The sequence below is a fragment of the Solanum stenotomum genome, chromosome 3 (genome assembly GCF_019186545.1).
Source record: "Solanum stenotomum isolate F172 chromosome 3, ASM1918654v1, whole genome shotgun sequence".
Classification (NCBI taxonomy): Eukaryota; Viridiplantae; Streptophyta; class Magnoliopsida; order Solanales; family Solanaceae; genus Solanum; species Solanum stenotomum.
In genome coordinates, this window is record NC_064284.1 from 19,071,095 (window position 1) to 19,087,990 (window position 16,896).

At 30.8% G+C, this 16,896-nt stretch overlaps 2 protein-coding genes across 6 annotated transcripts in view; both read left to right on the plus strand.

Moving 5' to 3' along the window:
• LOC125860996 (protein DETOXIFICATION 35-like) overlaps positions 1 to 5,496 on the plus strand; it is a 50,244-nt gene extending 44,748 nt beyond the window's left edge. For 2 of the 5 annotated variants that reach the window (XM_049541068.1, XM_049541064.1), the window contains exons 6-7: positions 4,987 to 5,073; positions 5,301 to 5,496. In XM_049541068.1, coding sequence (XP_049397025.1) covers positions 4,987 to 5,073; positions 5,301 to 5,372 — 159 coding nt within the window. In that variant the 3' untranslated portion in view covers positions 5,373 to 5,496. Of the gene's footprint in view, positions 1 to 2,301; positions 2,357 to 2,441; positions 2,543 to 3,101; positions 3,424 to 3,498; positions 4,125 to 4,290; positions 4,348 to 4,409; positions 4,649 to 4,726; positions 4,846 to 4,986; positions 5,074 to 5,300 lie in introns of those variants that run through there. The other 3 variants (XM_049541067.1, XM_049541063.1, XM_049541061.1) reach the window with 2 other exon arrangements.
• Positions 5,497 to 9,792: 4,296 nt separating this feature from the next.
• On the plus strand, positions 9,793 to 12,760 carry LOC125860998 (protein DETOXIFICATION 35-like). The gene is made up of 7 exons (XM_049541071.1): positions 9,793 to 10,115; positions 10,550 to 11,175; positions 11,651 to 11,707; positions 11,787 to 12,025; positions 12,114 to 12,232; positions 12,325 to 12,411; positions 12,591 to 12,760. Exons 1-7 carry the CDS (start codon positions 9,837 to 9,839, stop codon positions 12,690 to 12,692), a joined length of 1,509 nt encoding a protein of 502 aa, XP_049397028.1. The 5' UTR covers positions 9,793 to 9,836; the 3' UTR covers positions 12,693 to 12,760.
• The last annotated feature ends 4,136 nt before the right edge of the window (positions 12,761 to 16,896 follow it).

Genomic DNA, 16,896 nt, shown 5'->3' on the forward strand with positions numbered 1-16,896 from the left:
TATATCCTATAAAATTGTTATTATAGTAGTAAATATTTTAAATGCCATAATTGATAATCTTAATACGGAAAAGGGTTAAAATTGCCCCTGAACTATTGGAAATAGACCACTTATACCCTCCATTACATTTTGGGATCAAAAATACCCCCGCAGTTATCCCAGCAGACCACAAATACCCTCAAGAGTTAACATCCCAATTTTTTAGTGACATGGAAAGCCACATGGGACTAATCCCTCCACCTAAGCATTGCCAACTAAGATTCACTACAAAAGAACTTGACTTTTAGTGGCAACAAAGTCGCCACAAAATCCAAAATATTGTCACTAAAGGTTATGAGTGATTTTTAGTGGCAACTAAGGCTCCAACGACCATTCGCTAGTAAAACCTATTTTCTAAAATATGATAATTAATTTTCGTTTGCGACCTAATTTTCTAAAATAAATAACTTGCAATATCCATATTAAAAACATCCAATATTATTACGAAAAATAATCAAAATTACTTCTCGATTCAAATCTCCTACTATATATATATAATGCATCATTGTACATTTATACATTTACATATGACATAAAAATAAAACATATAGTGTCTTCAAACTCCTACTTAATCGATATCATATTTGGTTTTTTAAAAACAATGAAGAAAAAAACACAAAATTAGAATTTAATGTTAAAAACTTTTAGTGACGATTTTCTGGGCTTTTGTGGCGACTGTTGTTGCCGCTAAAGGTCTAGTTCTTTTGTAGTGAATCCTAGTTGGCAACGCTTAGGTGGAAGGATTAGTCNAAAGGTAGGATAAAAGATGAAAGATGATTATTAAATGATAAATAAATTTAAAAGGAGAAGAAAATATTAAGGTAACGATGCATTACATGGCCGTCTTAACCCCTAGGCCACTAAAGCCATCGCTTGGGGCCCCATATATTTTGAGGGCCCCATTTTTAAAAAACAATTACTTATGTATGTTATTTTAAAATATATATATATACTATAAGTGTTATGATTTCTACTAAGGAAATTGTATAGGAGATGAAAATAAACCTGAATTTTGTAAGAAACAATTTGATGAAAATTTGGATAGTGAAATCACAAATTCCCTTGAAGAATCTTTAAGAGTTGATTGTTTTATATATATAGAGTAGATCAAACTATTTTTTTACTTCAGAATAGATTTGATCCAATTGAAGCATATCGAACTATTTTTGATTTCTTATTCAGTGGTAAATATTGAGATCACTAGATGATGAGAATTCAAAAGAATATTGTCTTAACCTTGAACTTTCTTTAACACGTAATAGTTATTTTGATATTGATGGTTTAGATTTATTTTTTGAATTAAAAATGTGGAGGGAAATAATACAAGTAGAAGATAATAATCTAATGAAAATACTCAATCAAATAAAAAGACTTGATTCTTTTCCAAATACGCATATTGCTTATAGAATAATGTAAAATGTTCTTGTAACCGGTGCCTCAGTCGAAAGAAGTTTTTTCGAAATTAAAATTGATTAAATCTTCTGTAAGATCAACAATGTCTCAAGAGAGATCGAATGAATTAGTTGTAGTATCATTTGAAAAGGAATTATTAAAATAAATTGATTATCAAACAGTAACTAATGACTTCACATCTAAACTAGCTAGAAAAGTAGATTTTAAATAAAAGTATATATGATGAAAAAAATAAAATATTATGTCTCTCTTAAGTTTCGCTTTAGACTTCCAATGTTGTTGAGTCGGCCCTGTGATGCAATCACATTAAATCGGTCGTTACATAAAATGGATCTTTTAATCGTCACCTAACGATGAATTTAAACGATACAATATAATAAAATTTAAGTAATAATCAAAATAAACATTGTATTTAAACTAGCAATACAATATCATACGATGGGTAACAACCATCTAAACAAGGTGGGTGTAAATATAGGCAACCATTTTGGAATGAAATTCGATTGGGTAGGTTAGGTTATATCCTATAAAATTGTTATTATAGTAGCAAATATTTTAAATGCCATAATTGATAATCTTATATCTTTTTTATAAAAGAGAATCTTGACCAGACGTGCACTCTCCAATTACTTTTCATTTCATCCTCTTTTTTTTTTTGTTGCCTTTAAAGTAATTTTAACCATCAGCTAAATGTTTTAATTAAATAAAATTGCAATAATCACGACGCACGACTCACGACTAATTACCAATAGCAGTCGCAATCCTTAACTGGAAAAGATCCCAACAGCCGCATTAAACCTCTTCTCAAAGCAACATATATATAAAAGAAAATATATTGTATTTATTTTTTGCAGAGCATCTATAAGAAGCGATGACTGAAAATAGAAATTTTTGTGTGTTTGTGGTAAGTTTTATTATTTTTTGTCACATTTTCTTTTGAAATTATGGATTTCCTCAACAACATAAATTATTGATCATACTCAATGTAGAATAGGAGGAGAAGAGTTGATTTTTGCTTTGGATGCAAAAATGAACATGTAATTTAGCGGCCATTACTTATCGGGGAAACAAGTTCATCAAGAGATCTCAGGCAAGTCTAGAGTGTTAAAATTTCATTCAATAAGTCTTTTATTTTGATGCTTGATATCAACTTATGATTTGAGAAACTTGAATTCGTGTTCCAATACAGTGAGAAATCTGCCTTCCGTTCTTCAATACATTTCTTCTACTATCTACAATGAAAATCGGAGACATTCGAATAAGGAGAAGAAACACAAAAAGGCAGTGATTTATTAAGAAGGAGAAGGAAAAGTTTAATTAGAAGATGAAAAAACAGAGTAGTATTAAATTTGTATAAATCACAAAGTTATTTGAGGGTATAGGTATCGGATGTCTTCAACTCTTCTTAGAAGGTGTCTTGGAAGTGGGACACATGCACACATAACATCTGTCAGTTATTAACATTTTTTCCCATTGACGTAATCAGTAGATCTATCTCCTTTACATTTGTTTATTATTTGGGTATTTCCGTCTGCCAGTTGAAGATATACAAGCAAAACGCACCTACTAATATTTTTCCAATTAGTAATGGATGGCTACATTATCAATTTAATGACTTTCTTAACTGTTCACTTGGATCATTTGTGAAGAGTGATGGAATCACCGTCGCTGGAATATGACTCTTGCAGCGATCTTGATGAGCTGGAATATGACTTGTCCAGCTACCATCTTATCGCCTCCAATGGTGACTACCGGCATATTTCTGGCATGAATTTGAATGAATTGTGGGGTGTATTCTGGATTGAGACAGTAAAGCTATGGGAGATTGGAGGCCCAATTGCTTTGAATATCATGTGTCAATATGGACTTTATGCTATCACTGTTGTTTTCTGCGGTCATCTTGGACCAACACAACTCGCTGCTGTTACCCTTGCTCAAACTGTCATTGCTACTTTCTGTTACGGCTTCATGGTGAGTCCCCCTCTTTCCTTTTACGAGTGTTTCCCACTATTACAGTAATAATAGTTACATCAGATCAATTTGTAGATCGGCATGGGTAGTGCTTTGGAGACGCTCTGTGGGCAGGCATTTGGAGCTGGGAAAGTCCACATGCTTGGAGTTTACACACAACGCTCAATCATAATTCTATTGCTCAGTACCTTCCTTCTCTTACCAATCTATGTTTTCGCAACTCCTATACTTAAGTTCCTTGGCCAAGATCATGATATTGCTGTTGTTGCTGGAAAGTTCACCATGTTAATCATACCTGAATTATATTCCCTGTCTATCAATATTCCCACTTCAAAATTTCTTCAAGCTCAGAGTAAAGTTGGCGTGCTGGCCTGGATTGGTTTTGTGGCTCTCCTACTCCATGCTCTTCTCCTTTGGCTCTTTATTTATGTATTCAATTGGGGTTTAACCGGGGCAGCTATGTCCCTTAATCTTGTATGCTGGATCAACGCCCTAGCTCAATTTGCTTACGTTGTTTTTCGGTGCAAGGACGGGTGGAAGGGATGGTCTTGGTCTGCATTCAATGACATGTGGCCCTTTGTTAAGCTGTCAATTCAGTCGGCTCTTATGCTATCCCTAGAAATTTGGTTTCCAATGAGTATTGTTCTCATTGCCGGATATCTCAAAGATCCTGTTACTGCTGTTGGATCCCTCTCTATTTGGTGAAGTCTTGTGTCTAATTTTTTTCCCCATTTAATTATTTTTATTCTGCAATGCTTATAATGCAACCGAACATATATTCAATCACGATAGGCAAATTTAGCTTAAAATTTGTATTTGCTTGACTTGAACAACTGATCAAACATATCAATTTTTATCATCTTTCAGTTCAACTCTTAGTGAATGGCAAGAAATGTTTTTTGTCGGAATCAACGCTGCCATAAGGTAATGAGATCCTTACGTTGTCATTTGGTTGAATTTGTGTTAATGTATTGTTGTTTGCCCAGTGTTCGGGTCTCAAATGAACTTGGGCTAGGACATGCCAGGGCGACCAAATATAGTGTCTATGTCACACTATTTCAGTCAGTTTTCATTGGGATTCTCTGCATGATTGTAATATTGGCAGTAAGAAATCATCTTGCCATTCTTTTCACCGACAACGAGGTTTTGATCAAATCTGTTTCTGAGCTTGCTCAGTTTCTTGGAGTAGCAATGCTACTCAGCAGTGTTCATCCTGTGATATCAGGTGGTGTTCTTTAATTACATTGTTCTGTTCCTATAGTTAAGACCTCCATAGTCTCACAATGATCTTTTTGGGTTGCAGGTGTTGCTATTGGATGTGGGTTGCAAGGTCTAGTGGCTTTTATCAATTTGGGTTCTTTCTACGCTTTTGCTATTCCTCTCGGATATGTTCTTGGTTATGTGGCTAACTTAGGAGTCATGGTAATTAAACTCTCAAAGTTAATTACACATCTTAACTTTAAATCTCTGTTTGCTTTTGTTGGTTCCTTCTTCTGTTGTTGAAAACTACTACTTGTGATGAATACTATAATTTGTTTTAATAGTATCTATTTTATGTTGCAGGGACTATGGGGAGGAATGATAGCTGGACTTGCTTTGCAAACACTGCTACTCTCGTTTGTACTCTATAGAATTGATTGGAATAAAGAGGTACTTCAACTAATGGTTATCGTGTATTTCTTACCACTGAACTCTATAACAAATCTTGTTCAACATTTTGGGTCAAAATCATCTCTGTTGAGCAAGTACGAGTGTAGAATTTTCAATACCTTGTCTCTTTTTCCCCAATTTTTTACTGATCAATGAAGTAAGAACGCTTTGCATTTATTTAGTATAAATGAGTGTTTTCTAGTAGTAATAAGAAAATGAAAATGCAGGTTGAGCAGACGACAGAACGGATGCGGATATGGGGAGATCAAGACTCAGAAATGGAGAAAATTAAACTCTAAATGGCTATGAACTACGATCTATGCATAACAGTTAACACAACATAACTTGACTTAAATATGAAGTCATCAATCGACAATTTTGTTACTTCTATATAGAACCCTCAACCCGGTGATCTGGCGCTACATTCCCTTTTTATTTATTTATTCCTCCAATTACCCTTCCCCTCCTCACCAGAAATGCCACACTTAGATTTATGAGTCCAACCGTGGCTGATTTTATAACAAATGTTGTAGATGTCCGTAATCGTAGGGGATTATGTTTCCTTAACGGCAATTAAAATCCACACTACTGAATGCGGATGTATTTGAAAGGTGTGTATATCCGGTTTTTGTTATTTTCATAATAGTCTAAAATACATTCTTCAATAGAATTTCAACAGAGAATGTGAGAATGTAATTCACAATACAAATAATTTAGACTGAAGTGACTAAATGAGCTTCTCATAAATGATTACTCCAAAGGATGCAGTATAGAGTTTTCTTTGCTTAATTTGAGCTTCACAATACACCTTATCAAAATTACATTCAAACCATCACATCCACCGGTGGTTCACAATATTTGTCTCCATGAACTTGGATGAATCAGTCCCACCAAAATTTGAAGTGATTTTTGTCGGAATTCCTTTTTTAACCTTTAAGTTATTGTCTATGCTTTCACCAAGTTTTTCGTAGTTACTAGTTAGTGAACTTGAGAATTCACAAACTAAAATATATAGTGGGAAGAACATCTACTCAAATCAATGTTTCCTTCTTATTTGTACAGAACCGTATACTTTTTGAAACGTTTAAATTTTTAGTTGAAGTTTTTATCATTTCATAAATAGTATTTTAATATACTTTATGTTCATGAGATTAGACGATTAATATTATATTTGATGTTTCAGCTTTTATTTTCAGGTACGAAAAGGTGGAAATTTTAGTTTATTAAGATTATAAACAATGTTGAACCATTGGTAATCCCCTAAAGTTGGCATCAATTTTTACTTAGATACCTCAAGTAGACTTTGTTTATTTTAAACACCTCAAGTAGGAGTCCGCTGTGTCATTTTGACACCTTTTTGACAATCAGCTAAAATTACAAAATATGTGTAATACACTTGCGAATGACATGACATGATGACTAATTAAAAGTTGACATGTGGCATTTGAGTGAAAAAATAATAATTTTAAAATAAATTATTAAAAAGCAACTAATTTTTCAGCAAACCTATTTTCTACCATCCCACTCCACCTTACATTACCCCCACCCCTACTCCATCTGCCTTACGTCCCTTTTGCCTCCCCAACCCTACAGCCATTTTTTGGTTGTTTCCTCCAAAAAAATTTTAAAGCATTAGATTTTAGTTTTTTTTTTCTATTTTTATTGTGAATTTAATTTTGAAAATCATATATGACATTCTTCTTCTACTTTTTTGAAGAAAAAAATGTGTCTTGTTCTAAAAAATATTTTCAAAATTAGTGTTATGATTTTTAAAAATTTGTTTTTATAAACGTTTTTAAAATTAGTGTGATAGTTTTTTTATTTTATTTTTTCATATTTTGTAAGGTTTTTATCATGATTTTTCATGGTGGAAGGTGGAAAAAGTGGTAGGGCAAAAAAGTGAGAAGAAAAAGGAAATTTTTTTTAAAAATTCAAAATAAAACCCCTCACGTGCTCAAAATGGGTGCAACACACACAATATGTCAAGTCAGCAAAAAGTGTCAAAATGACACAGTGGGATTCAACATAAAATGTCTAAAATGAATAAAACCTAGTTGAAATGTCTAAGTGAAAATTAATGTCAACTGTATATTTTCAAGGCTAATACAGTAACTCACAAGGCAAAATAGGAATAATATCAATCATAAGGTATCTTGAAAAATGGTGTGATTTTAGCGCCTTTTTCAGTGTCTATTTGAGTTCCATACAGGATAAACAATCACAAGGTCGCTTAAGTTAAAAGACAAGGTAAAAATAAAATAATACACAAGGCCAATCTAAATAAGTCATATGAAAAACAGCTTCAAATGGGTTCAGCCTATAAACAAATTTCACTGTAATGTAGTTTTGTCAATTCTAATAGCTCATTTACCCATTGAATACTTTATGGTAGAATCAAGAAGAAACTCCTTATTAAAAAAGATTAATTTATTTTTATATGCCTTTACATATTATTATATTTATATTATTTATAATCGCGCGAAGCGAAGCGTGAATAATTTCTCTGATATATTATAAATACACCCTATTATAAATTTGGATGAGTAATTTTTGTTTTTTTAGATCATCTCCAATCTAACTATTTTTTTTTACGCTTTTTGATGTGTTAATAGTTTCACACTATTTATCAACACTAGATCACTTTTGTTATTTTATTATTATTTTTATTATACAAAACTTCTAATTTAACATATTATAAATTTTATGTTTTTAATTAAGTCCGTAGTATAAAACGAACCCTTTATCCCCTTTTTTTCCCACATATTCACCCTATATAATTCATATTATTTTCATATATAATTATTTAATATAAAATAATTTATATCATAAATTTTTAAATGGTAAAAATTGCTATCAAATATTATACATTATACATATTAATGGATAATATAAATAAAAGTAAAATTATTGATGAAATATAATATATTACTGATGAATGTTTATTGTTTTGGCTTTAAAATACAATATGATATTTATTAACAATATAATATATTTGTTTTCATTTTTGTGATGATTATATGTTTTTATATAATTATAATTTATAGTAAAATTAACTTAAATTGTATATTAAAGAGAGAAGAATATTCCCTTTTCGTGTAATTTTAATATATTCTACTAAATTGTGTAGTTGCTTACATTATAATAATACTGACACCATTTTAATGTAAATTTGATGTTATGCGTTGGTTGTCGGACAAAGTGGTTCTGCATGATCTGCAGTAAACAACTTTAATACTCCTCCGTTCCATTTTATGTGAAATAGTTTGATTTGATACGAAATTTAAAAAAGAAAAGACGACTTTTAAAACTTATGGTTCAAAATGAATGATAGAAATTTGTGTAGCAATAAATTATTTCATTAAGGGTAAAATAGATAATTTATAGTTAAATTGTTACCTAATATAAAAATGTGTCATTCTTTTTGAGACAGACTAAAAATAAAGTAAGTCATCTGAATTGAGATAGAGGGAGTATTTATACTTAATTTATTTTCATTGGTCAAATAAATTAATTCATATTCATTGATTGAAAAGTTGACTTCAAAATATATTAAATAAGGGTAGAATAACAAATTTTACTAAATTTATTAATACACGTGAAATAAAAAAGAGTGACATATAAATAAGAACGGATGAAATATTTAATTTAAATTGGCATTGTCCTTCCTAGGGACCGCAATCAAGACAAGTTTAGACTATATAGTCTATACCTTTTAATTTATTGATTAAGTAGTATTTTATTTAGACACTTTTCTTTTTACATGCGCAATTTAAAATTTTAAGAGAGTTATATTATATTTGTTTATTTCTACTCTTAATATCAAATAATTATATTAAATAATATCATCATCAAATTTAAAGTTCAAAATTTGATAAACAATATTAATTTAGTAAAACAAATTTTTAATTTATTTTTTTAGGATGTCAAGTCAAGATGAACCTGAATGAAAAAGAGAGGGTTCTATCGGTTAGGGTTAGTATTATCGGTCCGGTTTGATTTTAAAGTTTATCGATTTGACTTATTGATTATCGATTTGTATGCTAAATCGTTACATAACCATTAAGATATTATCTTTTCGTTATATAACCATTAAGATATTGTCTTATCGGTTATTGATTGTTATCGATTCGATCAACAATTTTATAGATGACATCTTGCTCAAAATGAATCATGCGCATGAGTTCACATATTTTTCATCTCGCTAAAAAATAAAGACAAACATTGTACAACAACCAAGAGTTGGAGACAACCATAAATAAAAATAGGACACAAAACTCTAAGTTAAGGATTTTATATTCAAAAAAATATAAATATAATTATTTAATTTACTATTGAGTCGTGATTAACTCGTTAAAAAAAATCTCAAACGGTTAAAAATCGATAATTCAATAACAAAAACAATTAAAACCATTATCCAAATCACAAAATCAATTACTTTTTTTTTGAGCTGGGATTCAATTTTGAAGAGCCCTACTACTGGTTCACAACATCCAATCCCAAACGAAAGCAAACAAGGCGTGTTGCATCTCAATTCAAGTACAAAACTCCAATCTGGAGTATTTCTAGCCACCCCTTTATTTATTTTGCAACTATTTTGACTTATTTACGGTTATGTCTTTTTGTAGTATAATAACTTTTCAACTACTTGTATTATTTTACTTTTTAATGCTTTGTGTACTACAATATGAGATATAATATAGGTGGCAGCAAAACCCCGGAGAAGTGTTAATTTATTTATCAAAAAACCATACTACCAATAGTAAATGGAAGCGCCATTGCTCTCCGGCGTCAACAATCAGCAGCAGCTCATTGGACTTGACGGTGACTATCGACCCGTTAATGGACTGAAAGAATGGTGGGCTGTATTTTGGATCGAGACAGTGAAGTTATGGGAGATTGCAGGTCTAATTGCTTTCAATATTCTTTGCCAATATGGGATCTACTCTATTACAGTTGCTTTTTGTGGTCATCTTGGTGCTGTTGAGCTCTCTGCTGTTTCTGTTGCTCAAAATGTCATTGGGACTTTCTCTTTCGGCTTCATGGTTTGTGTTCTCGATCTCTGTTGCTCCTATTTAATGGGAGTTTTTAGTACTGAAAAAACTAATCGTAGTATTTTTTTAAAACTTTATTTGGTATTTTTTAAGTTGGAATTGTGTTTGTTGCACTGAATATTTAGAATTTGGATGTACTATTTCAAATATGCTCTAAAATAGTAATATCCAAAATATTAAAGGTAATATACGAGCTACTAGTCTACATACTATCATTTTAATATTTTTTCACTTTATTTGGAATTTTTGAGGGAATTTTGTTTGGTTATAATTTTTGCAAATAATATTAGGTTGTTTTTCAAATTCCAAATACAACTTCATGTTGTATTTGAAATTTTCATATTGCCAAACATTTCCGGAAAAAGTGGAATAGTCTTATGATTTCTATGTTTCTTATTTGGGTATTTGTTGTAAACTTTGTGTAGTTGGGCATGGGGAGTGCTCTGGAGACACTGTGTGGACAGGCATTTGGTGCTGGGCAAATACATATGCTTGGGATTTACACACAACGGTCGATGGTTATTCTATTGTTTAGTACTTTGTTTTTGTTGCCAATTTATATTTTTGCAACTCCACTACTTAATCTTTTAGGCCAAGAACATGATATGGCTGTTCTTGCTGGGAAATTTGCCCTGTTTTCAATCCCTGAGTTGTTTTCACTGGCGGTCACTATTCCAACCTCAAAATTTCTTCAAGCACAGAGTAAAGTTGGTGTGCTGGCTTGTATTGGTTTTGTGGTTCTTTTACTCCATACACTTCTGCTATGGTTGTTCTTATATGTATTCAACTTGGGTATAAATGGGGCTGCGTTAGTCTTTAATATTACAGGTTGGGCCAATGCAATAGCTCAATTGGTGTACGTGGTAGTTTGGTGTAAGGATGGATGGACGGGATGGTCTTTGTCAGCATTGAATGAGATTTGGGCATTTGTTAGACTCTCGGTTGCCTCAGCTGTTATGTTATGCCTTGAAATCTGGTACATGACGAGTATTATTGTCCTCACCGGACAACTCAAGGATGCAGTTATTGCTGTTGGATCCCTCTCTATTTGGTGAGCTTTGTATCATTTCTTTTTTCTTTTCTTCTATAATGGTAGTGTCCAGCCAACTTGCATGCAACTCACCTATTTCACCAGAACGTAGAACCTGTTGTCTCTCTTTAGCACATGTACCAAGAGCTCTGTCTAACAAGACTTAGCGAGATGACAAAATTCATTTTGTATTTGCTTATCATTGTTCTTTTTCATGTGTAATTAACAATTTTAGGACAGGATAATTAGCTGGACAATGCTTAACTTAAGCCCCGTTAAAAATCATTTACTGTCAGTGAAGCTACATCTTTATCAAGATTTAGTTTACTTAAAGTACTGAATTCTAAGTTGAATTGTGTAATTGACTGAATTTGTCAATTAAATTGTCATGTACAAAGTTTGTGGTTTTGTGCATAGCTTTTGATAAGATGAAATGTTATGTGCTCCTTTAACATGTATCAATCTAACCTTTTTTGTCTTTCTGTTTTGTCTTCAGCATGAATATTAATGGATGGGAAGCAATGTTGTTCATTGGAATCAATGCTGCCATTAGGTAATTAAGTCTAAATTCTTGTAGAAAAATGTACTCCATTTGTTTTTGAGTTTGTTTTAATGCATCATTGCTTTCTCAGCGTACGAGTCTCAAATGAGCTTGGGTTAGGGCGTCCCAGGGCTACCAAATATAGTGTATATATTACAGTTTTTCAATCACTCCTCATTGGGATATTCTGCATGATATCAGTACTAGCAGTAAGAAATCATCTGGCCATTCTTTACACAAACAGCAAGGATTTGCAACGAGCCGTTGCTGACCTTGCTTGGCTTCTCGGAATAACTATGGTTCTTAACAGTGTTCAGCCTGTAATATCAGGTGTTGCTTTTATTCCATTTGTACTGTTTCTATGTTTAAAAGTATGTTCGTCTTTGTAGTCCTTATTGTGGCAAGTATTGTTTTGCAGGTGTTGCTATTGGAGGTGGATGGCAAGGTTTAGTGGCTTATATCAATTTGGGATCTTACTATGTTTTTGGTATTCCTCTAGGATATACGCTTGGTTATGTCGCTAACTTTGGAGTCGTGGTAAATAAACTCACTCCGCATTTGTAGGCATCTTTTATGGAGTAGGAAACTCTTGCTTTTAGTATCTCATACTTTTTAATTTTGTCTTGCAGGGTCTATGGGGAGGAATGATAGCAGGACTTGCTTTGCAGACACTGCTACTCTCATTTGTACTCTATAGAATCGATTGGAATAAAGAGGTAAGTGAAACATTTGGTGATTTTTGTACAATTAAATTTTATGTTCCTCTTTCTTTGAAAATTACAGATGAAGCAATACTAGTTAAATTCTTAGTTTGTTACAGATTTTTGTTGAGCCTTCCCTTCCCTTCCTTTCAATATGATTTAGTCATGTGTAATAATAAGAAAATGAAATGCAGGTTGCGCAGTCTGCGGAGCGCCTACGCAAGTGGGGAGGTCAAGACTTTGAATTTGAGAAAACTCTTATTTCAGAGCCTACGAAGAACTTACCATACGAGTAAGATTTTGTGGTGACATCAAAGGATGAAGCGTCTTCATCTTTGCTTTCGTTAACCAGTTAATGATTTTTGGATAGGATCTACAGAAAAAATTTATGGTGGGAGAGGCACAAGTATGACTTGGTATGTGAGGAATTATTTTTGAATTAAAAAAATGTGTAGGTCCCACCTTTTCTATTCAATATTGTTGTTTCTCTTCTGTCTGTCGTAATTTTATAAATAATAAAAAAAAGGCTTAAGTCATCAGCGGCCTCTTAAAATTGTCTGCATAATTCACTTAGACACCTCAAATAAGACTAGTTCCTATTGAACACTTTTACCAATTCAAAATTTGTTCCTATTAGGCATTTTTTGATAATCAGTAAAATATATGATTAGTGTGTGATACACTTTCAGTGATGTGGCAAAACGGCTAATTAAAAAATAACATGTGGCATTGGGCCCCAAAAATTATAAAAAAAATAATTTTGTTTAAAATTATTTCAACACTTTTTATATCTAATTTTTAAAAAAGAAAAAGAAAAAATTGAAAATGTCAACCTATTCTACCTACCCAACCCCACCCCTACCTACAGTGGTGGACCCAAGATTTTTTCTCAAGGGGTTCGAAGTATAAAGAAGAAGTTCAGGTGGTAATGCAAGTGTGTGGTGAGCGTAATAGCCCCTCGGCATGCTTTTTGTACAAGAACCATAGATATTTCATTGGTTCATAAAAGTAACTACACTAATCAAAGATATCGAGGACAAAGATGCATTGGTAATAATTTTAGTGGATCGATTGTATGACATAAGTTAATTCCTAAAACACGTGAAAATTAAATGATGAAAAAGGGAGCGAGACGAGAAAGAAAGATATTTACCTTATCATGCTAAACTTAACTCACTTTATCACACCGTATTAAACATTTATTTTTACTTTTATCATGCTCCATCGAGCATTCTTAAAATTTCTTGTGCTTTTTATACTTTTATTTTGTAATGTTTTACTTTATATTTCACTTTTTAAGAATTTTAAATTAGTATCCATTCAATCAAATATTACTATGAAAATCGTTAAGATTCTCTAAAAGTGTGTAAAAATAGAGTTACTAATATTATAATGCATATTCAGAAGATAAATAAATAGCATCGTCATTTTTTTTAATTCATATAGTTCAATTTACTAGGTTAGTCATAATTGGAAGCTTCATATACAAAGAATGTGTTTAATAAATTTAAAAAAAAAAAACAAAAAACAAATTAAAAAGAAGAAATAGAATAAAAGGAAAAAATAATGAAATAGAAGAAGGTCTAAGNAAAAGAAAAAATTGTCAACCTATTCTACCCAACCCCACCCCTACCCAACAGTGGCAGACCCAGGATTTTTTCTCAAGGGATTCGAAGTATAAAGAAGAAGTTCAGGGGGTAATGCAAGTGCGCGGTGAGCATAGTAGCCCCTCGGCATGCTCTTTGTACAAGAACCATAGATATTTCATTGGTTCATAAAAGTAACTACACTAATCAAAGATATCGAGGACAAAGATGCATTGATAATAATTTTAGTGGATCGACTGTATGACATAAGTTAATTCCTAAAACACGTGACAATTAAATGATGAAAAAGGGAGCGAGACGGGAAAGAAATATATTTACCTTATCATGCTAAACTTAACTCACTTTATCACACCGTATTAAACATTTATTTTTACTTTTATCATGCTCCATCGAGCATTCTTAAAATTTCTTGTGCTTTTTATACTTTTATTTTGTAATGTTTTACTTTATATTTCACTTTTTAAGAATTTTAAATTAGTATCCATTCAATCAAATATTACTATGAAAATCGTCAAGATTCTCTAAAAGTGTGTAAAAATAGAGTTACTAATATTATAATGCATATTCAGAAGATAAATAAATAGCATCGTCATTTTTTTAAATTCATGTAGTTCAATTTACTAGGTTAGTCATAATTGGAAGCTTCATATACAAAGAATGTGTTTAATAAATTTTAAAAAACAAAAAACAAATTAAAAAGAAGAAATAGAATAAAAGGAAAAAATAATGAAATAGAAGAAGGTCTAAGTCCAAAAGTTCCACTTTCCAAAGCATTAAAAAGAGGGAAAAAATGTTGCCACTGGGATTTGAACCCATGACATAGGGGTATTTCATGAACCACTTATCTGCTAAGCCAAGTCCGTCCTTTGTTTTCATGGGGTTCATTTTAATATATATAGACATAAAATCAGAATTTGACGTTATATATATAGTGTAATTTTTTGACAAGGGGGTTCGGGTGAATCCCCTAGGCTCCACCTAGGTCCGCCCCTGCTACCCAACCTCCTTTCATCTTCATCTTCTTCCCAAAACACATTCTTTCTCAAATCACAAAACCTAATTCTTTTCAAATAACTTGAAGATTAACTTTTAAAGTATATATATATATATATATTTATATATACATTTTCATACTAAGAGTGAAGAAGAAAGAAAATCTTGCCAGCGGTTATTCATTTCTATATCGATGACAAAATGAAATTGATAGCTCAAAAATTAATTCTTTCAATTTTTTTAATATCATTTTTATAAATTTAATGGGTTTATATATGACTTTGAGTAAAATCTTTGTTCGAAAATTTTGATAAAAAAATATCGGCTAACTTATTTTATACGTAAAAATTATTTATCTTCTTTCTTCTTCTTCATATTTGTTCCTTGTTTTTATGAGATTTGAAATAAATCATACGATTCAAATATTAATCTTCATAGTTGATTTTCATTTATCTTCATATTTGAAAGAAATAATATTCCTTTTTTTATAAAAAAGAAAGAAAAACAATGTTGAAGCTAAAATGAAGAATGTTTGCAAACTAAAGTATGAAGAAGATGATAGGTAGGGAGTGGGGTCCTTTTCTTTTTTGAAAAAAGTGTAAATGAAAGAAGAAAAATGTTTTTAAGCTAATTATAATGCCAAGTGTCAATAAAGAAGAAAAAATGTAAAAAAAATTCAAAAAGACACTATTTTGAATCTTTTCACGTGCTTCAGGGAAGTGCAAAACACATTTTTTGCCATATCAGCGTTTTGTGTTTAATAAGTACATGTTTTGAACAATTTAGGTGTTCAATAGGTACAAGTCTTAGTTGATGTGTCTAAGTGAATTATGCGGACAACTTTAAGGGGTGATCGATGACTTAAGCCAAAAAATTATGTAGGTCCTATTCTTTTATTTTACATTGTTATTTCTCCTTCCCATACATTTTACTCCACATCCGTTTACTTGTTCATTTCTTTTCTTTTCCCCTTTTTTTAAAAAGTTCTTCTGTAATTCTTCTTTCCTATAATATTTCAGATCAATTTTTACTTATTAATTTTATATATTCAAATTTTTTTTATATCATTCGATATATTTGTCTTTTTTATATTTGATAATTCACAATGGTGGAGTGATTGGACCCGTGTATTTTCCTCCTACCTTTACTTCTCACCCCTCCTTTCGCCATTTCTTTCGTTTCACCTTTTTATTTTTTTAATTCTTTGTGTAATTTTTTAATCATGTTTTTCAATGGTGAATATTATTTATTCAATTTTTCTTATATCATTTATATATTTATATATGTTCTCCATTTGATAATTATCACGTTGATTATTTTAAAAAATATATATTCGAGAATACGAGAAAAAATATATATAATATATTTTCCCTATTTGTGGCATTATGGTTGACAGTTTTTTATATAATTGTTTACAATGAGTTATATAAAATAAATAATAATTGTATAAAATAAAATTCATTTTAATAATTTTATTTCATAAAAATAAAATTCATTTTATTGTATAATGTTTCAAATCAAGCTAAAAAAAATAAAGTAAATTGAAAAATCTATTTTTATTAATTTGGTACGGTTTATTAATATAAAAATTGATGAAATAATTCAATTTGATAAAGTGAAAAATTGATCAATCGTGCTTATATACATGTGCCAAATGAGGGATATTAATAGTTTAGTCGAATTACTATCTAGACTTTTATTTTGTAGATGAAGATTTTATTCTTCATTTTTTAATTTTCTCCACCATTTTTTCTTCTCATATTTTTATGTAATTTAAAAAATTAAAAAATGATATACTTGTTAATTATCAAATATGAAAAAAGATAAATATACGAATGATATAAAAAAAAATTGAATAAATAAAATTAATAAGTGAAAATTGATCTGAAATATTATAGGA

Coding starts and splice junctions, on each gene's coding strand:
- LOC125860998 (XM_049541071.1), top strand. CDS start 9,837: ATGGAAGCGCCATTGCTCTCCGGCGTCAACAATCAGCAGCAGCTCATT. Junction 11,708..11,786: donor GGAATCAATGCTGCCATTAG/GTAATTAAGTCT, acceptor TTGCTTTCTCAG/CGTACGAGTCTCAAATGAGC. Junction 12,233..12,324: donor TCGCTAACTTTGGAGTCGTG/GTAAATAAACTC, acceptor TTTGTCTTGCAG/GGTCTATGGGGAGGAATGAT.